The 23,534-nt window shown below is 28.7% G+C and overlaps 2 protein-coding genes across 3 annotated transcripts; one reads left to right on the forward strand and one right to left on the reverse strand.

The window, feature by feature from the left end:
* LOC124922324 (acyl-acyl carrier protein thioesterase ATL3, chloroplastic-like) lies at positions 1 to 1,489 on the reverse strand. Of its 2 annotated transcripts, XM_047463057.1 has the most exons (6): positions 1,200 to 1,489; positions 1,026 to 1,126; positions 826 to 935; positions 653 to 748; positions 412 to 564; positions 1 to 133 (listed from the first exon to the last, which is right to left on the reverse strand). In XM_047463057.1, the coding sequence occupies exons 1-5, from the start codon at positions 1,397 to 1,399 to the stop codon at positions 433 to 435; spliced, it is 639 nt and encodes a 212-aa protein (XP_047319013.1). In that variant the 5' UTR covers positions 1,400 to 1,489; the 3' UTR covers positions 1 to 133; positions 412 to 432. The 2 variants fall into 2 exon arrangements, with proteins under 2 accessions (XP_047319013.1, XP_047319012.1); XM_047463056.1 differs by having other exon boundaries at positions 5 to 564.
* Positions 1,490 to 18,630: 17,141 nt separating this feature from the next.
* On the forward strand, positions 18,631 to 22,758 carry LOC124922081 (ruvB-like protein 1). The gene is made up of 12 exons (XM_047462806.1): positions 18,631 to 18,714; positions 19,469 to 19,657; positions 19,803 to 19,934; positions 20,015 to 20,164; positions 20,314 to 20,469; positions 21,280 to 21,414; positions 21,503 to 21,568; positions 21,648 to 21,754; positions 21,953 to 22,052; positions 22,176 to 22,267; positions 22,520 to 22,589; positions 22,669 to 22,758. The coding sequence occupies exons 1-12, from the start codon at positions 18,631 to 18,633 to the stop codon at positions 22,756 to 22,758; spliced, it is 1,371 nt and encodes a 456-aa protein (XP_047318762.1).
* Positions 22,759 to 23,534: the final 776 nt, after the last annotated feature.

A 23,534-nucleotide genomic window follows, 5' to 3' on the forward strand; every position in this document is an offset into this window, starting at 1 on the left:
AAATAATCTAATCAATTCATCATTGGTCCTTTGAATTTCCATCCTTGGGTTTCTGAATTGATTTATCCTCCAAATAATATATTCCTCAGCCATTCCTTTGAAATTTAATGCAAACCCAATAGATCTTCAACATCTGTCACAATAATTAATTCAAACCCGAATTGAGCCTTTTAATCAATGAACTCTCTCGTCTTCATTGATTAAACCAGAAGACAGTACAAAAACAAACAGATCAATATTAGAGAATTAAATCAAGACAATATCTCTAATTCTCAATATCTAGATAAATATCACATATCTTTTCTAATCATACTGTATCTCTTCTAGTTAGGTTTGATTAATTCTCTTTATAATCCTAATGAAGATGATGTTATTTTGAAATCTTTTTCTTAGTACAACATAATAGCATACCTCTGTATGCATCTGTTATGTTTAGTTGGGTTGGTTGGATTGATCCTCTTTTCGAATAAACTTGACAAATTTGGACCTAAAATCTGCTGGTAATCGGACAGGGCGATAGTTCTTGCCAATCCAAACTGCAGTGGCTTTGGCTTCAAGAATAGGCTTTGTTTAAAATGGAAAAAAAAACAAACAAATTAAGCATGATTCAAGATGTTGATCAAGAAACAAGCCTTGAAGAAATTAATTAAACCTCATAATCTGGCAACTTGAAGATGAAGTGTTCAATGTATACTCGAATTGCTGATGAATTCGATATTCTGACCTTCATAACAAACCTGTCTCCACTCTAGATAACATATTGATTGAGGGTCATAATTCAGATTACTAAAAAAAAAACAACCCATAATTAATGTTCTTACATACTCTTAGTGGATTGAGGAATTTGAGTGTAATCTCAGACAAAGCTAGGGCCTCGCCTGAATTAGCAACGTCATCTGCGTTTATTCCTATCAGTTCCAGCAACTCGTGATGTCCTTTAATTAGAAGGAGGAGTATAAGTAACAAAGCATTTATATATACATGAAAACATATATTAGCAATATCTAATTAATAATAGTTGTTACCGTGTTGAATATAACTTGAATAAACGGAATTGTTTACGACACCAAATTGATCGAGTTCGTAGTCTCGCACTTTGAGCTCAATTTCATGGAACCCACTCATACTGAAAACCATTTCTTTCTTTCAGAAGAAAAAGAAGTTAATTAATTTAGTTAGGAAGAAAGAAGATGAAGTACCTTAGACCACTCTTGAATTCCAAAGCTAGATTGTTACTACAGCAGACTGGACGAACAAAGGGGGGCCGGCCAACTTTCCGGGATAGCGGCTGCGGCCGATTGAGATTTCCATAAGGACGGCGGTCACCGATCAACCACTTTTCCCTCCAAGTTAAACTTGGAATTGTTGCCGACAGAGGAAACACAAGACATTGTGACATTTTCTTCTTCCTTAATCGATCGCTGATGGCGGAAGATTTTTCGGTTCAAACTGTTATAATTTGGTCGTGTTAACCGGTGCGATGCATCTTTTTTTTTCTCTTTCTCGGTGGGTTTTATAGCCATTGTTTTAAATGTGGGTCTAGTGTAGTTTAAGTGTGTCTAGGGATGTAAATGAATATGGTCGGGACCTATTCGAATCTCTAGCCGAACTTGAGTAAATTGAAAGGCTTAAAATTTTAAATAAAAGAAGTTAAAAGTTTTAAATATTTGGTTTGTGAATTCTTTATTGGTCTCACATGCATATTCATATATAGATTAATTTAAAATATCGTTTAATATTTAATAACCTAAAATAAATGTAAATTTTTTAAGTTTAAGTTGTAAAAAGTTATAAATGATTTTGACGGCTCATCTCAACTAAATATATGTAAACTCGACTTTAACACTACACTAATATAAAAGCTTAAATTGTATTTGAAGACTTGAGGATAAATATATGCTAAATGATTTTAGCTTGAGCTTTGAACTGTTTAATGAATTTATCATAGTTCAGTTTCTCTACCTAACTTTTGCATCCATACTTGCTTGTTAGAGTTTTCTTTTAAACAATACTAATTATATAATTTTATTATAATTAAATATAAAATAATTTAAAAAAATAATAAATAAAAAACAAAACAAAAATAGTTACAAAATTATTTATTTCAAAAACTAATAAATTTTTTTGTGTAAATATAAATTCTTATTTAATTAAATAAGTATAAAACTAAAATAATATATAAAATCATAAAATTATAAAAATTTAATTAGTTTAAAGTTATTTTAATAATAATCCATCCTCTACCGTAGAATTGTAATATAGTAAAATTTTAATAATTAAATAGAGATTTTAAATATCTTAGATTCTCACATATTCTTACCTTTAATTTAATGTGTGTCATTTCATACCAAACTTAAAATTTGAACTTAATTAATAAAAAATTAACCAAAATAATTATAAACCCTCTTACATATGATGACATTTTCGACCAATTATATATATATATATATATATATATTTTGATTATTTTATTTTTGGAAAAGTACTCATCTACAAATTAAGGTCATTTTAAATAGTTATTTTTAAGTCTAGTGGTAAAAAAAATAGACATAAGATATGTTTTTTTTTTAATTTTAGTGTTTGCAATCTTGACACATATTTATTACTTTTATATTTAATTTTTTCTTAAACTCTAATTCATATTTTAATTTTTTAAATTAAATAATTAATTTATATTTTAGTGATTTATAAATAAATTTACATTTTTTATTAGAATTTTATTTACAAAAATATTTATCAATTAGTTTTTTATTTTTAGTTGATTATATATATATATCCAACTGACCTATTGGAATTTTAAAGAAATACTCAAATGATTAGAATCAATATTTTGGCGAAAATTCAACAAATTGTACTGCTTCGCCTTTAATGCGAATGCAATACTTTGTAAAGGCCTTGTGCAATATATACATTTATTTTATTTAGGAATTCAAATAATTTAAGTGATAATAATGGTTCACTTAAAATAAATATAATGACAATAAAAAATAAATTGAATTATAGTTTATTTGGGATGATTTTTCTCGTCTAATATAATCAACATATATATTTTTTACTTTTTTACTTATTAGAGTTTTAGTGTTTTTTTTTTTTTTTTATAGTTTCTATTTCAATTTGTATAATAATATATAATTTTTAATATATTACACTATACAAAATATAATTATTTTATTATGAATATAGTATTAACCGTGCATCATAAGGATTCTTAAATTTATTAATTATTTTTAATATATGGATATGGACATTAAAGAAGGGGTGACCATAGAGTCTATAATTCGCCCTCGAAGACCGATCCTAATTCAATTCCATCTTGTTATCATATTTCATTTTATTAAAATAAATTATGATAATATTTTATGACAATCATGTTTTTCATTTTATGAAAATATGGGTGCCCCGACAGAAGGGGAGTAGATATGTATTTAAATAGGCCTATGACTCTGATTATGAATATGGGCTTATTTAATTAATAAAGATATATTATGAATTAATTAGTATTAATATTTCTTTCAATTGTCCCATTCTTAGGGCTGGCTGGTACCAATATGTATAAATTGGAGTTGGTTGGTTCTGTCAGCGCAACCACATCAACCAACCAAATGTACAGGCATTTAAATCCGTTACCAAAATCAGCTATATATCATTAAGAATCATCACAACTATATGTGTAATTTTAAAATCATAATAAATATGACCCTTTATTTATTAAACACCAATTTATGTCATTTATTCATTAATATTTTAAATGATAAAATAATGAAACGGTATCTCGAAATTTCTCAATTCTGTATCTTTAATTTTTTTATTTATTTGTCTTTTAATTCTCGGATATGTTTTTAGAAAATATTTTTGAATATTTTAAATAAATTGAGAATTGACTTTTTAGATTATAGAGTCGACACTTAATTTTTCTAAAATTAAGAAAATATTTTGCGTAATTACATGCGTTTTAAAGAGTTTGTTTTAGTGCGGGGGTTGGTTACACTCGAAAAAGAGCTATCGCGCTTACTCCTCCGTACCCATTAGAACGTAGGTCTCTACTTTAAACTTTTGGCCAATTTATTTCTTGACTTTTTCATCAAGTTAAGATTCTCATAACGACAACTTTGTACTATTAATGAGAGTTGACGAAATGTTGCCCCTTTCGATTTTTTATTAACACATATTTTTTAGGGTTAATCCTCCCTTTTTTGCCCCTCGCTTTTATCGAAAGGGTATTATTTAAAATAGCGATGTATTTTTTTACAAAGTGCAGCTTGTTTAGGGTTTGTCATCGCTTCTTATTTCGATTTTGTTTTGGAAGTTGGAATAAAACATTGACCCCTCTAAAAAATTTTGATTTAGTTATCAGGATTTTTTAGAAATCAAAACGTTTTCAGAGCTTAGTCTTAAACACCAATTCTTTAAATCATCTTAAAAAAAAGTCGTGTTTTTTTCTTTTCTTTTTTTAACTTCAAAATCATCATTTTTGAATTCAATCTCGTGTATAAACGATTATTTTGAATTTCTAATTCTCGAAGGAGTTTGATCAAAGTATTAAAACTTTGATGATGATTTTTTTATAGGCCTTACTTCGAGCCATATTTTTGTTGAATGTTACTTCACCTCTATATTTTTAGAGAATGTTTTACAACTCTTGGCTTTGAATAGAGATTTATTGATTTGGGGTTATATGATATAATCGGTATATTTATACTCTTACCGTAGCAATCAGGACTAAGGTCTTAATGAGCAACATGTGGTGATTTTAATGTCTCAACCAACAAAAGTACTTTGCTATTTTCTATTTTTTTCATTTTTTTTCAAAGCCTTAAGCTCTAAAATATATTTGTTCTTGGACATGATGAAATAACCTTTATAATTTTTGGCTTTCAGTTCGGCCTTAAAGTTTGTTCACGAAATTTCCTTCAGGAATTAACACTTTTTAAATATTCATTAAACACTAGAAGGAATTCAATTTGATATTTCTTAATTGAATTTTTGTGAAACGATGGAGTTTCTTTTGAGACGATCACTTTGAAATAATGATCTTGACTCTACTCTAACTTGTTTTTTAAAATCCTTATTTTATTTTGTTTATGTAAGAGGGGTCAAAGCCTCGTTCTTTCTTACAAAATATAAGAGTTTTATAAACATTCGACTGAACCTAAGAACATGTTTCCTACGTATTTTCCATTACAAAAGAATCAGGTCAGTACGTAGTTCCGTCTTGTGGAACATTAAATGATTTTACAAAGAAAGCGATAAAGACTTTTAATTTACATCTCTTAAACAAGGCATGACGTTTGATTTCCTTTTTTTTAACAAGGGAGTCTTTCATTGGTTGTTGTGCTCCTTACTCGTGTTTTGGTAGTGGGTTCTTTTTCACGTCAATAACATGTTTGTCGACCATGTCTTGGATCTTGTCCTTTGGGGTAAAACAATGATTAGTTTTATTTTCTTTACACTGGTGGTACTTACAGAACAAGTTTGTCCACTTCCCATTACTAGTTTATTAGTTCTTAGAGTTTCTGGCTCGATTACCTTTTGTTCGAGTAGTCTTTCAAATACTTATTCCACTATTATTTCCAAATTATCATATACCCGACGGGGTTTGTCATATATCTGAAGATTTTTTTTTATGAGGTTGAGGGTTTTTGTCGTATGTCTGATTGAGTTTTTTACGCCTTAGTTTTTGACGCATTGGACTAGGCTTTTTGTTAGCCATCTCTACGATGGTAACATTAGGCACGTAATGAATATTAGTTTCCTTTTCTTGTCATGTTTGTTTTTGGTTTCAAAAGTAGGATCTTCTTTGGTCATAACCTGATCCATTTCGATTCCAACTATCATTAGGATATCCAAGGTTTTATATTTCTTAATGGCCATTCCAACACTATATGCTCGATTGATACATTCTTTGACCATTTGAATTTGTTCCGTCTCACATGGGAGTGCATTCATATATGAAGCGACATCTTTCTATCTTGTGATGAACGTTGAGAACTTATCATCATGCATTTAATTAACATCTTTTAACTTCCTTTTAGATTTCTCTAATGTGATGTACATAGAAAACCTATCGATGAACGCTTTAGCGGTTTTATCGAAGGTTTCGATCCTAGCTATATCTTGTTGGTGGTACCAACGAAGAGCCGAATTAGTGAGGTATCTTAGAAGCATTTGTTGCATAGTTTCCCTTCCGAGTTATAGGTGACCAAAGATACCTACGTACATTTTCATCTACACTTGAGAGTCCATATCCACGTTGAATTTATCGAGTGACGACATTTTTAAGTCACATTGAATTGGAGTATTCTCGACGACTATTAATCTGACTTTCCATGTGTTGTGGGATCTCGTTCCTTTTCCCTTATTCAATTGTTCACATTGTTCTTGAACTTTGAAAGTTAGGCCTTCAAGTTGTTCCATTTTTACATCGTACATTTTCGTGTACTCATTGACCCGAGTAGTTGGGATTGGGTCAACGAGAGTATCAACATATTGTGGATTATTTTCTTTTTCACGAGCTCCTACCATTTCTTTGGGTCATTCTTACTGTGAAGTTGGTTGACACCTTTCAGTATCGAAATCTTCGTACATAGAAATATGGTTTGGAGGTACCAAAGGTTTAGGTATGGCTTGTGTAAGAGAGATTTTGTGTAGGAGGGATTGGCGGAATATGTTCAGAATCAAAGACTCATTTTCCGAGTCTATTTTCGATGTTTGAAGATAATGATGATATCTATGCGGTCATTTGGGCCATCATGACTTTCATTTTAGCCATTTCAAAATATGACCCTGGCTTCTTTTGTACGGAACTTCCATCTTCAACCATTTATGGCTTTGCAAACCTTCTGGTTTTGGGATCACGTTCTTGAAGAGCCATTTTTAGAGGTCTATTTATTATAGAAGTTTAATTCCTTACGTAACATGTACGTAATAGATGTACAAACACATGTTCTTAAATGAGCGAACACCTCTTTTCCATTCTTATTTTGATTTGAGAAATTTCCCCCTAATTTTAAGAATTATGATTTTCTTTGTCGTTTGTTTTTGTTTTTTAAGTCAAAATGTATTTAGAGGTGTCACTTTGACTATAATAGATATACGTATTCATAAATATAATAGTCATGTAAGGGTTGTAGTGACGATGTTTAGTTGTTTGGCACGACAAACAACCAGCTTGGAGAGAGTATACATATTTTTTTGTGCTAAGAGAATAATAAAAGAGTATCATTCACCGATAGTGGAGAGGGTAAGCCACCACTATAAATAAAAGAATATCATCTCAATCTGGAATTTTTCCCACCTCCACAATGCCTACGTCCTATCGGACGGCTCATCGCCAAAGGGGGGTGGGGCGGTCGATCCCATGCCTTCTAGTTTTTCCTTTCGCAGCATCGCTCATATAGAATATATCGTCATTCCATTTGACGAATCTTTGCACGCATTTCAATAGATGTATAAAATGTATTGTATAATACATTTATTACATATTTTCAAATAAATAGGGTGTTTGTTCCCTTTTCAAATAAAGGCTAACGTAATTTAATTAGATAAGTGTAAAACAACTTTTAAAAAGATTTTTGAATGGCCAAAAATTTGTTTTTAACTAGGCCTCAAATGTCCTAGTAGAGTTGTCAAAGAAGTTATAATGCCTCGAAATCTCTCCGCTCTTTATCTTAAATTTTTTTTATTTATTTGTCTTTTAATTTCCGGATTTGTTTTTTGGATATTTTAAATAAATCGGGAATTGACTTGTTAGATTATAGATTCGCCACATAATATATATATATATATATATATAATGATGTTTAATTTTTAAAGTGTCCAGATTGTCAGGTCGAGAGCTATGGTTAATTTGGATATATATGTGAGAGTAAATGGATACTTGGGTCGGATTGTGGGTTGACCCGCCAATAAAATAAATTTTTTTACATGTATGTTTCAAACTTGAACCTAACAAAACAAGTACAATCCTTTAACCAACTAGGCTAATAACACTTTATATTTTAATTCAATACCAAATTTAATGAACACGGGACATTTTAACAATATTACTTCAACTTTGTAACTAACTAATATATATATATATATACATATGCTTAATTTTTAAAGTGTCTGGACTACCGGATCGAGAGTTGTGGTTAATTTGGATATATATGTGAGAGAGTAGATGGATAATTGAGTTAGATTGTGGGTTGACCCACCCAACTTAAAACGGTTAAAAATAAAACTAAAAATGTTATATGTATGTTTCAAACTTCCAACCTAACAAAAAAAGTACATCCTTTAACCATCATTTATCCATATAGGCTAATAACATCTTTATATTTTAAAATCAACACAAAATTTGATGAACGCGTGACATTTTAACGATATAAATTTAACTTTTTAACTAAATAATATATATATATATAATGATGCTTAATTTTTAAAGTGTTCGGATTGTCGGGTCGAGTGGTGTGGTTAATTTTGATATATATATGAGAATAAATAGATATTTGAGTCGGATTGTGGGTTGACCCTCCATAAACTTAAAATGGTTAAAAATAAAATTAAAAATGCTATATGTATATTTCGAATTTGCAACATAACAAAATTAGTATAACCCTTTAACCAAGTGTGATTGAGATGTGGAGGGATAATAGGCCGGTATCAATTGAAAGTGGTTAAAAAAATATGAATCAAATATTTTATTGACCAAAGTGTGAGGTCACGATGTTAAATATTAAAAAATATGAATCAAATATTTGATTGACCAAAGTGAAAGTGTAAGGTCACGAGATGATAGATTTTTTCGGAAAAAATATGTGAGAAGATAAGTTGTTTTACCGAAGTGAATAAAATGCTGAATGAAAGTTTTCTATTTTTTATTTTAATATATTATTCGTGATTTTTTAAGAATTTTAAACATTGAATACATATAATTATTATTTTTTTTTTAAAATTTTATTTTATTTATATTATTATTCGTATGGATTGCACGTGGATCTTCCTAGTTTTTTTAAAATTAGGAAAATATTTTTGCATAATTACACTCATTTTAGATTCTGTTTTGGTTCGGAGCTTGGTTACACTTAGAAAATAGTGCTAATGCTTACTCGTCTATGCCCGTCAGAACGACGGTCTCCACTTTAAATTTTTTACCAATTTTTAAATTTTATTGTTTTACACATTTAATTTGTTGATGATTTAAATAATAATAATTAAAGATGTTAAATTTTAAGAATTTAAATAATACTTGTAAATATGATTGATTGAATTTGTACCTATAAAAATAATAAACTAACAAATTTAGATATATCATAATGAATATATTATTTGTTTATTATTTTTTTAGGAATTTTTAAAAAAAATTGTACAAATGACAAGGAGAATTAGATTGAAAAAAAACTAATTCTTATGTGTTAGGATCGGTGTTAACAATAGAGACAGGAGTCTGACTACAGCTAACATCTTATGACTTTCAATTCGATTTTAACTTTGTTAGAAGTTTAAACATGTTTCTATTCTTCACAAACTCTTGAACAAGTTCAAGTGCGGAACAATTTGTTGGATTTAAAGTGTCAGACAGTTGAATGCAATGGACGGAAAGTAAAGAACGCAAGGAGTTTTATGTATGTTCGGAGATAAAACTCCTACGTCACCCCTTCTTCCTCAATATGAAAGATATTCACTAGAAGACTTTGATTTAGTAAAGCGACTGCACAAACCCAGTCAGAAAACACATGACTTAACAGTTGCAAGCTTCTGAACTTCTAGCTAACTCTCTGTTGAACAGAACAATCTCTGTTCAACTTTCAATACTGAAATTTCGCACAGAAGAACAATAGATGGATTACAAAATGATTTCAGGGAAAGTGAATACAACACTTGGTTAATCTTAATTCGTACAGAGCTTTCAGTAAGTAAGAATTTAGTGAGCGTGTAAGCAAGTTCAGTAAGTAATGAGTTTAGCGAGCTTGTTCTTCGTTCGTTGTCCTTGGATAGTTATTTATAATAGAAGTGCACCAATGGTCGAATCTTATTTGTGGACACGTGTCCTCCTTTCATTGGACGACCGCCAAAAGTACAAGATGGTACAACATGGATATTATCGTTGGGATCGTGTCTATACTGGACTGATAGTGCGTCAAATATTCTCATAGATCGTGTTGTACTTGGAAAGGTACAACGAGGGAAATTTGAATAATAATAGCATACGTGGTAGTTTTTCATTCGTTGTTTGAGCTGAGTTGTCAGACTGTTAAAAACGAGAATTGTAGATGAGCTGAGTACGAGATCAAACGCTCCTTCGAATGTCTGATGAGGTTGGACGACGTCTAACTATGCTTCTTTTTTAGACCATGTCTTAGAAGATTAGACGATGTCTAACTGTGCTTCTTCTTTAAAATACGTTTAAGAAGGTTAGACGACGTCTACTCGCGCACTCCTTAGACCACGTCTAAGAATGTTAGACGACGTCTAATTGTGCTTCTTCTTTAAATCGCGTTTAAGAAGGTTAGACGACGTCTAACTGCGCTTCTTCTCTAGACCGCGTATAAGAAGGTTAGACAACATCTAACTGCGCTTCTTCTTTAGACCGCGTCTAAGAAGGTTAGATGACGTTTACTCGCGCACTCCTTAGACCACGTCTAAAGGAGTTAGACGACGTTTATTTGTGCACTCCTTAGACCACGTCTAAAGGAGTTAGACAACGTCTACTCGCGCACTCCTTAGACCACATCTAAAGGAGTTAGACGACGTCTACTCGCGCACTCCTTAGACCACGTCTAAAGGAGTTAGACGACGTCTACTCGCGCACTCCTAAGACCACGTCTTAAGGAGTTTGACGACGTCCGAATAAAAATACTTCTTTTATATCTGTACCTGCACAAAATTAAATTATCCAACTTAGTTTTGTTCAAGTCACAACTTAGTTTTATTTAATCACATCATTAAAATTTTAAAATTATGTCGTACTTATTCTTTTCAGTTAATTAATTATTTATCTCTTAATTAATCTTTCTCTTTTCTTTATTTAATTTAATCTAACATTATTATGAGTTATTTTTGCTATATTTATCATTATTTATATTTATAAATGAAAGAGAAAATATTAAAAAATATTTAAATATTATTAGTTTAGAAATGTGTGAATGTTTTTGTAAAATACATTTAAATCTTTATTACCTATCATCATTATTAACTAGCATATAGCCCGTGCATTTGCACGAGTAATAATATAAAAATTAAGAAAAAAATTATATTAAAAATGTGAATTTATAATTTAATATTTTTTTATCTAATTATTAAAAAATATGACAAAACTTATATTTATCCACTCTTTTATATAAAATTGTTTTGTTATTTTTTTAAGCATACCCAAAATCATATAAATTGAAAATATTCATTAGGTGGAAATAAAAGTAATTTTATAAAACAAATCTTCAAACATTGAATTTTGGATCAAATTACTAATCAAATATAAAGTTTTACTAAATCTAATATTACTCATTATTATATATACTTATTTGAAAAAACAAGAATATTAAAAAAATCATTAACCAATTCATTTAAGTTTATATATTTATTATATTTATAATGATTTTGATTATTCAATAACCAAATTCGAGAGTGCATTCTTAAGCATTCGATTACACCTTTAGACATAAACCCTTAGGTTTTTTATCAACAATATTTTGGTTACTCAAGTCGACATTCTCTCCATGGACGAACCTTTAGGTTTTCTCAACATTATCGATTCTGCTTCATCTACCAATGTTAGCAAACTCACATATAATAATTGCTTCATCTACCAATGTTCGCGAACTCAAATATAATAATTACTTCTTTTAGAGGGATTCGAACGCTGGTCTTTAATATAAATATTAATACTTTAACCGTTAGACCATTTATTATTGTTCTAATAATTTTATAATTTTGTGTATGTATATATATTTTGTAAGTTAGATTTTGAATAATTATATGAATTATCTACTAGGGTTTAATATTACTTATTATTATATACTTATTTGAAAAAATAAAAATATAAAAAATAAACTAATCAATTATTTAAGTTTTTATATATATATATATAGATTTTGATTATTTAATAACCAAATTCGAGGGTGCATTCTTAAACATTTGATTACACCTTTAGGCATAAACTCTTATATTTTTTTATCACTAATTTTGTGTTACTCAAGCCGACATTCCCTCAATGGACGAACCCTTAGGTTTTCTTACCAATGTTTGCGTTATTTAAGCCAACATTTCCTTCATCGACAAACTCTTAGGTATTCTCACCAATGTTTGCGTTACTCAAGTCGACATTCCCTCCATGGACAAACCCTTAAGTTTTTTCAAGCCAACTTTCTCGCTTCCGCTTCACCTACCAATGTTCGCGCACTCACATACAGTAATTACTTCTTTTAGAGGGATTCAAACCCCGATCTTTAATATGAAATGTTAACACTTTAATCGCTAGACCATTTATGATTGTTAAAATAATTTATAATTTTGTGTATTTATATATAATTTTGTGTATTAATATATATTTTGTAAGTTAGATTTTGAATAATTTATTTATATATAATGATGCTTAAAGTCAACTAGCACCAAAATAATTCAAGTCATCATGTAGAATCCACGTCATCACCAAAATATTTTTTCTCTCATCTCTCTTACTCTCTTTTTCTTAATTAAATTTTAGATTTTAAATATTATAAATATATTTTATCTTATAATTTTTTATTTCCTAATAATTTTCACCCTATTTAATTATATATATTCTCACTAATCATAATATATATATATATATATTTTTTTATTAATAATTTATATAATATATATATATATATATATTAGATGTAGTTACCTTATATATATTATATTATTTTTTATCATTAATTATATATATAATAATATTTAAGGTCAACAGACACCACATTAATCCACGTCATCAATCATCATTTATTTTTACACTCATCTCTCCCACTCTTTCTTAATTAAATTTTATTTTCCATTATCATATATATATATATATATATAATATATATATATAATATATATATATATATAATATATTTCCTTACCATATATCATCTAAAAAATTATCTATATTAATATTAATTCAAGATATAAACAAATATTTTTTGGTTATAAATGTACATACCTGTACAATTTTTATATTTATTTTATTTATATATTAAACAATTATTTTTGGTTATAAATGCACATATCTCCATAATTTAATATTTATTTATTACCTTATATATATTATATTATTTTTCATCATTTATTTTATATAAATACATTTTATCTTTTATATATAATAATGTTTAAAGTCAACCAGCACCACAATAATCCACGAACATGAAAACCTCGATAAATTAATACCCATCCTTGGGACCAGGAAAAATTATTAATTAATCGAAATATTAATTAATCGATAAATTAATAATTTATTAATTTATCGAGATATTCATGAATTTTAGTAAATTTAATAAATTTCTGAATGTAATTAAATTATAGATGCATGAATTTAAATAAATGCACGTGAATATAACTGCAATTTCAATTTAAGAAGATATAGACATATAGGCCAGTTGTCTGAAGATGTCCAACATTTAAGTCTTCTATTTAAAGAATTGAATTATCATGATGCAATGGATGCTGAAAAGGTTATTGATTATCTTGGTGAAAATGAAGTCGTTGTAGAAATTTTGAATGATGAACAAACTATTAGAAGTGTTATGGAAAATGAGAAAAAAGATGAAACAGAAGATGACAGTACAGAGTTGGAGCCGGTCTCACGAAAGAATGTCCTTCAAGCAATAATTACATTACGTAATTTTCTCTTGCAATATGAACATAGTATGCCACAGCTTCATAATGCATTAAGAAGGATTCAAGATAAAGTACAAGGAGACATCAATTTCAAAAAGAGTAAATTACATTAGAGTCTTATTATAATAAATATCTATAATTTTGATGTAATATGGAATTATTAATTTATATATTATATGAGACATATATGCATTAATAAAAATATATTATCTTATAAATTTAGCGAATTATTAATTTATCTTAATGGTCTCGAGTTGGGACTACAAAAAATTTATTAATTGATAGAGGTTATTAATTTATCGAGATTTTACTGTAATCATGTATAATCCACGTCATCAGGTATATTCTCTCTCCTCTCTCTTATTCTCTCTTTCTTAATTAAATTTTAGATTTTAAAGACTATAAATATATTTTATCTTATATTTTTTTTCTTTTCTAATTATTTTCACCCTCATTAATTATATATATATATATATTCTCACTAATCATAAAATATATATTTTTTTATTAATAATTTATAATATATATATATATTAATATTAGATGTAGTTACCTTATATATATTATATTATTTTTTATCATTAATTTTATATAAATATATTTTATCTTTTATTATACATTTTTTCTCTAATCATATATATATATATATATAATATTTTCTTGATTAGCAAAAATAATTTTTTGATTAATATAAAAATTAACTAATTGGTAATAAATATTAAATACAAAATATATATATACATACACAAAATAATAAAATTATTTCAACAATCTCAAAGAGTTTAACGGTTAAAATGTTCACATTTTATGCTTAAGACTTGGGTTTGAATTCCAAAACATGCAAATTTAGATTTTCAAGAATTTATTATTGACTATAATATATGGTGACGCAACTTTTAAACAAAGGCTGAAAGTGTGAGGTCATAATTAGTTTTTGGTTTTGCGAACATTTGAAAGTGTGAGGTCACGAGATGGAGGTCGGTTGGTGGGTGGTTTGTCGAGTGTGAGGTCGGAATTATTGGTTGATTTGGCGAGTATTTGAAAGTGTGAGTTTACGAGATGGAGGTTGGGTGGTTTGTTGAGTGTGGGGTCGGAATTAGTTGTTGGTTTAACGAGCATTTGAAAGTGTAAGGTCACAATATGGAGGTTGGGTGGTGGGTGGATTGTCAAGTGTGAGGTCGGAATTAGTGGTTGATTTAACGAGTATTTGAAAGCATGAGATCACGAGATGGAGGTCGGAATTAGTTGTTGGTTTGATGAGCATTTGAAAGTGGGAGGTCACGAGATGGAGGTCGAGTGGTGGGTGGTTTGTCGAGTGTGAGGTCGGAATTAGTAGTTTGTTTAACGAGCATTTGAAAGTGTGAGGTCACGAGATGGAGGTCAAGTGGTGGATGGTTTGTCGAGTGTGAGGTCGGAATTAAAATATTGGTGGTTGAGTTTGACGAGTGATATAAGAGACGTGTCATCAATTAAAGTCGACTAAGATTGGTGGGTGGTTCCCCGAGAGGATAAAAAAGACATATGAAAAAGTGTGAGTCACAAGAAGATGGTCAATTGAGGGGTTAAGTGGGTGTCGAAGGGATAAAATATATGTTAACATTAAGTTTAAGATTAAACTTAATTTTTACAACTAAAACCAATTTTAAATTAACTAGATTTGAATAATATTAAATTTATTTAAAATATTTATAAATAAATAATATTTTAAATATATTCTTATCCGAGCAAATTTATGATAGTTATATAAATTATCTACTGGATATAATATTATTTATTATTATATACTTATTTGAAAAAATAAAAATATTAAAAAAATCAACTAACCAATTCATTTAAGTTCTTATATCTATAATGATTTTGATTATTTAATAACAATTTTGAGGGTGTATTCTTAAACATTCAATTACACCTTTAGATATAAACCCTTAGGTTTTTTTTTATCACAAATGTTTGTGTTACTCAAGCCGACATTCCCTCCATGAACGAACCCTTAGATTTTCTCACAAATGTTTGTGTTACTCAAGCCGACATCTCCTCTATGGACAAACTCTTAGGTTTTCTCACCAATGTTTGCATTACTCACATTCCCTCCATGAACAAATCCATAGGTTTTTTCAAGCCGTTGCAAGTTCGAAACATATATATAACATTTTCAATTTTATTTGTAACCGTTTTAAGTTTATGGGCGGGTCAACCCACAATCCGACATAAGTATCCATTTACTCTCACATATATATCTAAATTAATCACAACTCTCGACCTGACAATCCGAACATTTTTGATATTAAGCATCATTATATATATATATATATATATATATATATATATATATATAGATTAATTAGTTAAAAAGTTAAACTTATATTGTTAAAATTTCATGCGTTTATCAAATTTGGTGTTGAATTTAAAATATAAAGTTTTATTAGCCTAGTTGCTTAAAAGGTTGTATTTGTTTTTTTTTTGTTATGTTTCAAGTTCGAAACATACATATAACATTTTTATTTTTATTTTTATCCGTTTTAAGTTTATGGGCGGGCAACCTATAATCCGACTCAAGTATCCATTTACTCTTTTATATATATATATATATATATATATATATATATATATATATATATATATATATATATATATATATATATATATATATATATTAGGTTCTCTTTTTTCTTTTGAAGTAGTCCATAAATCTTTATTACTCATCATTATTTATGATTATTAATTATTTTTCTTTTTGAAATAGTTAATATTTTAATTTATATTGATATTTGTGAATCATTATTTGTAATAATATATTTTCAAAATTATTACTTATTTCAAAATATTATTATTTATTATTATATTTTATCCATTATTATTTCATTTTCTTTTTATTTATATGGCCTTTTCACTTTTTTTTCTTCACTTTTTTTATTTTTCTTTTCTTTGTTTTTTCCTAATCAAATACAAATAGTGAGTGTAAATGGGCTTTTACGGATATGGGCTGGAGGTGAGTTGACCTAGGTAAACGATTGATCATTGACAGGAGACAAACAATAGTTAGGTAAGTGCTCGATCCAATAACATTGCTATTATTCAATTTAATATTAATAAGGTTTTTCTGAAATCAAAAATACTTTTTAGGTTTGATATCTTAAAATCTACCCAGAATTAGTTGCAACAATTATCATGATGTGAAGAAACTAAGAGAATCAGATTTATGTGACTTGATAATCTATAGTGGTCAAAGGATAAAGACAAACGATTTTCAATCCAAGCAAGTTTTCAAAAGGAAGTGAAAATATGAATCACTTTTATTTACATTCAACAAATTATCCTTATCTTTAACGCTCTCTTCTTAGATGTTTGTTGAGCTAACATCATCATCAGGGTGGATTTCAAAATTGAGTAATAGTTTAAAGGGTAATACAATACCTCCATATAAGGATGACAATTTAAAACCGTCTCGCGAAAACCAAATCAAATTATCCTGTTTGGGACGGTTTTTCCTCGAAACCGAACGAGAATGGGGCGGGGATGGTATTTGTGTCCCCTGCCCCGACCCGCCCCATTTCACCCCGTTTTCACCCGGAATATCATAAACATAATTAAATATATTAAATCACTAATATATTTATTTATTTACTATATTTTATAAGAGTATTAAAATTATTTCTTTATAATAATATAAGTTTTTAATATATTACAATATATATTATATTAAAAAATTCGTTTATACAATTTTATTGTATAATTTTTATTTATTTATTTTAAATAAAATTTATTAACGGTGCCTCGCGGGATTCCTCGAAACCGAAAAAACCCGAACGGGACGGGGATGGTATTAAAAAAATTCCCGAAATTAAAACGAGGCGGGAATGATAATTGCATTTCCCACTCTGAACCGCCCCATTGTCATCCTTACCTCCATACTTTGGTGTATTAGCCCTAAATTTGAAATAAAAAATAGTTATATAAATTAACATGGTATAACTACGTAGTTAGAAAATCTTAGTTGTAGCATTTCTCGCCCATTTTTGCAATACTAGATTTTACTAGCATAAAAATTATTGTTTTTTCTTTGCATTTCCTTAATTCCTTTTAGCACAATTTATTTTTATTATTATTTATTTATTTTAAGAAATGAAACATTGAAACACGACATTAAAACTCAAAACAAAATTTTATTTTCCTTATTATTTTTTATTTACTTCCTTTATTATTCTAACTTCCATTATTAATATTTATTTATTTATTATCATTTTATTTTATTTTATTTTATTATATTATATCTTATTCATGTTGTCTTATTTGTTTTATTCATTTATAATATTTATTTTTATTTTTTTAGTGTAAAATATTAGTGTCTACCGTATTATTATAAATTTTGACATATTTATATTTTTTAACAAAATAATATAGTTTTAATTTATTTGTATCTAATTTTTTTATCCGTTCTCCTATAAACATTTATTTATATGTTTTTTTTCTTTTTATTTTACTATCGTTTTTACTATATAATATTGATCAATTTAATTAAATTATATTTGAAACATTTGATCTGATTATTAATTTTGAAATCGAAAGATATATTTTAAGATTATAATATAAAATATCGCTATTTCTCTAACTTATATAATTATTTTTGAAAGCCATAAAATAATGAACAATCTAATAAATATGGAAGAGAATTAAAAAATATATTAACTAAAATAAAAATATATTTATTGAAGAGTTAATGTATATATATGTAAAAGAAGAACAATAGTCAAACTAATCCATATACATGATAAAAAGCCGATATATAGTATATTAAAAAAATTGAGAGAAGAGATGAAAAAGATAGAAGAAGTTCAATCACAAACAAAGAAGGAGAGAATAGCCACTCATACTCATATCAAAGGCCTTGGTCTTGATGTACGCCAATCTACTCCTTTTTTGTTTTTCCCTTCGGGCTTGTTCGAGGAATGGGAAATTTGAATTTTTTCAAAAAAATTCTTGTTTCGATTAAAAGGTATGAAAAAATTGGTTTTTCAATTTTAAAGATCAAATTATTCTTGACCTGCTTTATTTATAATATATATATATATATATTAATAATAAATTTAATTAGAATATAAATTTAATATTTAAATAAATAAAATTTATTGATTAGATTATTAAAGTGATATTTGAGTTTTGGGATAAAAACGATATTTTGTCTCAATAACCGAACATCATTTGTTTTCGCATCCTTTAGTACAAACTCAGGCTACAAATTATGTACTTTATAGAATAATTTTATTCTCGTTCTTCTCAAAAAGCAATAGTATTCTGAACTTGGTTTAAGGTTTATGGTTTCCTTACTTGCATATTCATCATCTTATATTTATTTTTTAAAGGTGAACTTTTTATTGAAAAGAACGGTAGAAGCGTTACCTCATCCTTATATACTACAATTCTAAACTCGGTTTTGGGAGGAAATAAGGTTAACTTGTTCATTTGTACATCCATACATGATTGATCATGGAAATAAATGTGTATTTGTTGTCATTGGGACAAAGATGGGACTAATAATTTCTTGATAATAATTCTATATAGAAAATGGTTTCCTAGAATTAGCATCCTTCTACTTTATCTCATACCTTTCTGGGATTAAGTTGAATGTTCATGATGATGATATATTTTGTAGGTCAATGGAAGATCTATCCCTTTGGCCGCTGGATTTGTTGGTCAGTCAGCTGCCAGAGAAGCTTCTGGTCTTGTAGTGGACATGATTCGCCAAAAAAAAATGGCTGGACGAACACTTCTATTTGCTGGACCTCCAGCTACTGGTAAAACGGCTCTTGCCCTTGCTATATCTCAGGAACTTGGGAGCAAGGTGTGTGCAAAATGTCCTCATTTTCCATTATTGCAATGATGCATAATCTCAATATCTGTAATTATTTTCCTTATCTTCTTGTTTAGACTTTTACTTAACAATCTATTACAGTAGTGACATAATGGAGTGTTTAACTTCTTTGTAGGTTCCATTCTGCCCAATGGTTGGATCTGAAGTATATTCCTCTGAAGTCAAGAAAACAGAGGTGTTAATGGAGAATTTCAGAAGGGCAATAGGTTTACGTATGAAAGAAAATAAAGAAGTGTATGAAGGAGAGGCAGGTTTCCATGATCAATCTTCTTGATGTGTTTTTTTATTGTTAGAATTGGTTGTAGAAAATTGAACTCTTCTTCACAGGTGATTGAACTCTCTCCTGAAGAGGGAGACAACTTAACAGGTGGATATGGTAAAAGTATAAGTAGTGTTATCATTGGGTTAAAATCTGTCAAGGGAACTAAGCATCTGAAGCTTAATTCAACCATATATGATGCCTTGATCAAGGAAAAGGTAGCTTTTAGAAACCTCTTATTATATTGAATCTTCTTCAACAGTTATATATCTTTTTGCCATCCCTCTTTGTCATAGCTGAGATTGATTATAAGTTCATGTTTGAATAGTTGATTAATGGATTTTTCTTGTTTGAATAAAATCTTTAGGTAGCTGTTGGTGATGTCATATACATTGAGGCTAACCGTGGGACAGTTAAAAGAGTTGGAAGAAGTGATGCTTTCGCTACGGAATTTGATCTCGAGGCAGATGAGTATGTTCCACTACCTAAGGGAGAAGTTCACAAAAAGAAGGAGATAGTTCAGGTTTTCTTCCATAAATTGTTTTCTTGACATGCATCACTAGTTTTGAAACATGCATGATGTTAGCTTGTCCATGTATTGGAGTCAACTTTCACAAGCTTTATATCTTGTTTTAATTATTAAATCAGTACCAAGTGGTAAAAGTACTGAACTTAAGAGGTTGAGGTCTCGAGTTCGATTTCCACTAAGAGCACCATGATTGAAAGTTGGGTGGTCATGGTGGTGGGTTGATGTGCTAGGCTCCTCGTCTAAAAGTATAATAATAATTAAAATACCAGTTCAATGGACTATCCTGGTCTCTCTTCATACTTTGCTTGCATACCTTGCAAGTAGCTTATGCTATTCTTTGAAGCTATGCATCATAATCCTGTTTGGACATTTCATTATAGAACTTTGTGGAGTATAAATAATTGCTTTGTGGAGTATAAAGAAATGTCATTCACATTTTTTGACAGAAGGAAAAGTATTTTGGACTTTCAAGAAAAGATGTTTTTGTATGGTCAATGTCATTCTGGATGAGTCCAATTGAAGATTTTTGAACTAGAACTTATTTAATATGTTAATGTACAGGATCTGACTTAAATCCTAACTAACAAATCTAATCATTAATTAAGTAAGGATCATACCTCGGTCCTCAGTTAGCATCAAATAGAAAATACTCTTTGGACTGTATTTTCTCTCGTGAAACTGAGGTTAAACTGTAATCTTGAGTGCTTCAGAAATTTCAGTAATAAGAGGTTTTTTAATAAGATGGTACTCATAAAATGGACATGATGTGAAATTGTGTTGATTGATGTTTATGTGTAATATCAGGATGTAACACTGCATGATCTGGATGTTGCAAATGCTCAACCTCAAGGGGGACAAGATATTTTATCCTTAATGGGGCAGATGATGAAACCTAGGAAAACAGAGATTACGGATAAGTTACGACAAAAAAATAACAAGGTAATTACTATCTTATCCTCTTAACATGGTTTTTATGTTAGCATTCAATATAGTAAAAAAATCAATGTACTTTCATCTGTGTCTATAGGTTGTTAACCGTTACATTGATGAAGGTGTTGCAGAACTTGTACCTGGTGTTTTATTTATTGACGAGGTCTTATAAGGATATTTGAACTTCTTTCTAGTCCTGAATTGGCTGAGTGCGATTATTGATTCTTAGTACTTCCTTGCAGGTACACATGATGGATATAGAGTGTTTTTCGTACTTAAATTGTGCTCTTGAGAGCTCACTTTCACCTATAGTAATTTTTGCCACAAATAGAGGAATATGTAATGTGAGGTATAATCATTTACTACTGTGCTTACAGAAGACACTCTTCAATATCATGAAATTTTACAAATCAAGGATTAGTTATTTGACTATAAGTGAACACTTGATTCAAAAGAAACAAAACCTCTATATGTGCACATTCTTGCATATTTTTCAAAAGCTGACTGTATAAGACATAATGATTTACTTTGTTTTGATTTTTGGCAGGGGAACAGACATGTTAAGTCCTCATGGAATTCCTGTGGATTTGTTAGACCGAGTGGTAATTATAAAGACAGAAATATATAGTCCACCTGAAATGATACAGGTTCAGAACCCATTTCATAAATAATATTTTCTTATCCTTGCTCTATCTTAATTCTTGATATTATTATGATTCCTACTTGATTAATTGTTTATCATCTTCCTCGTATTAATGCTGCTGGAGCAGATTCTCGCTATTCGAGCGCAAGTTGAGGAACTAGTAGTGGATGAAGAGAGCCTAGCTCATCTTGGAGAGATTGGACAATTGACATCCTTAAGGTTTGCCCTGGTCCTCTACTTACTTTAGTAGTATCATAATGGAAGCATTATTATTAGAGAGAACTTATACAACAGACATTGAGACACAATTTCTGGAAATAGAGAATACTGAAATGAATGTGATGTTAAAATTTATAAATGGTTTTTGAGTTCTAGAAACCTAGCTATATCCATCCAATTCAGATCATGAATTCAGTTTAGGACTTTTTGGAGATGAGTTTGACGACGACTTACACCCCTAAAATTCCTTAGGCATGCAGTGCAACTCTTAACACCGGCAAGTGTTGTGGCTAAAATGAATGGTCGCAATAGTATTTGCAAGGTAAAAACTATTATTCTTCATTTTTGTTTGTTTAGAGAATTGATTTGTATTTCATTTTGAGATTTGCGATTTACTGCAGGCAGATGTTGAGGAGGCAAGTTGTCTCTACCTCGATGCAAAATCATCAGCAAAGCTTCTTCAGGAGCAGCAAGACAGGTATATAACCTGATATTGCTTGCTTCATTTTGCAATTATCGGTTAAAATTTATAACTAACTCAGTTTAAATCTCTTTTCTTGTCTAATTGTTAAGTAACTATACAAAGCTATTATTTGATTCAAATTTATAACTGTGTTTTATCTGGGCGGTTTTTTGGAATTGTTGAGTAACTAATGTTGTTAAGGACTGATTTTAGATAACATTTGTTTTTTATGTTCGGACTGCTTGTTAAGAAACCTATTTGATTACTTTCAAGAGTTCTTAAAGTTTGGAATTTTGTCACGTTAACGACAAATTATACATATTATTTTTAATGAAACAATATAATGTTATTAGTATCAATTATAAGTAGTTTTACAATTATAATTGAAATATAAGTATGATATACAAATAACTCTTAAAAATGTATTAACTTATTTTAATTTTAAGACAAAAAAAGAAAAGAAAAATCATTCCTATATAAAGGGTCAAATATATAGTTTTAATTTTAAAAAATTGATCAATTAGTATCAAACATTTATTCTATTAAAACAATTATAATTGAAATATAAGTATGATATACAAATAACTCTTAAAAATGTATTAACTTATTTTACATCTTTGTTTTGTTTGATAAACATTTTTGTTAAAATTATTTTAAAATGTCTAATACAAATTGTTGGATATCAAAAAACAATTATCAAACTCACCTCAATATCCATTGGGTGTAGGTCTGGATAGATATAACTGTTATTTTTTTTTAAAGAAAAAGAATATAATTCAAAAAAATAATATAAAAGAAGGCTCA

Source organism: Impatiens glandulifera, chromosome 1 (genome assembly GCF_907164915.1).
Source record: "Impatiens glandulifera chromosome 1, dImpGla2.1, whole genome shotgun sequence".
Lineage (NCBI taxonomy): Eukaryota > Viridiplantae > Streptophyta > Magnoliopsida > Ericales > Balsaminaceae > Impatiens > Impatiens glandulifera.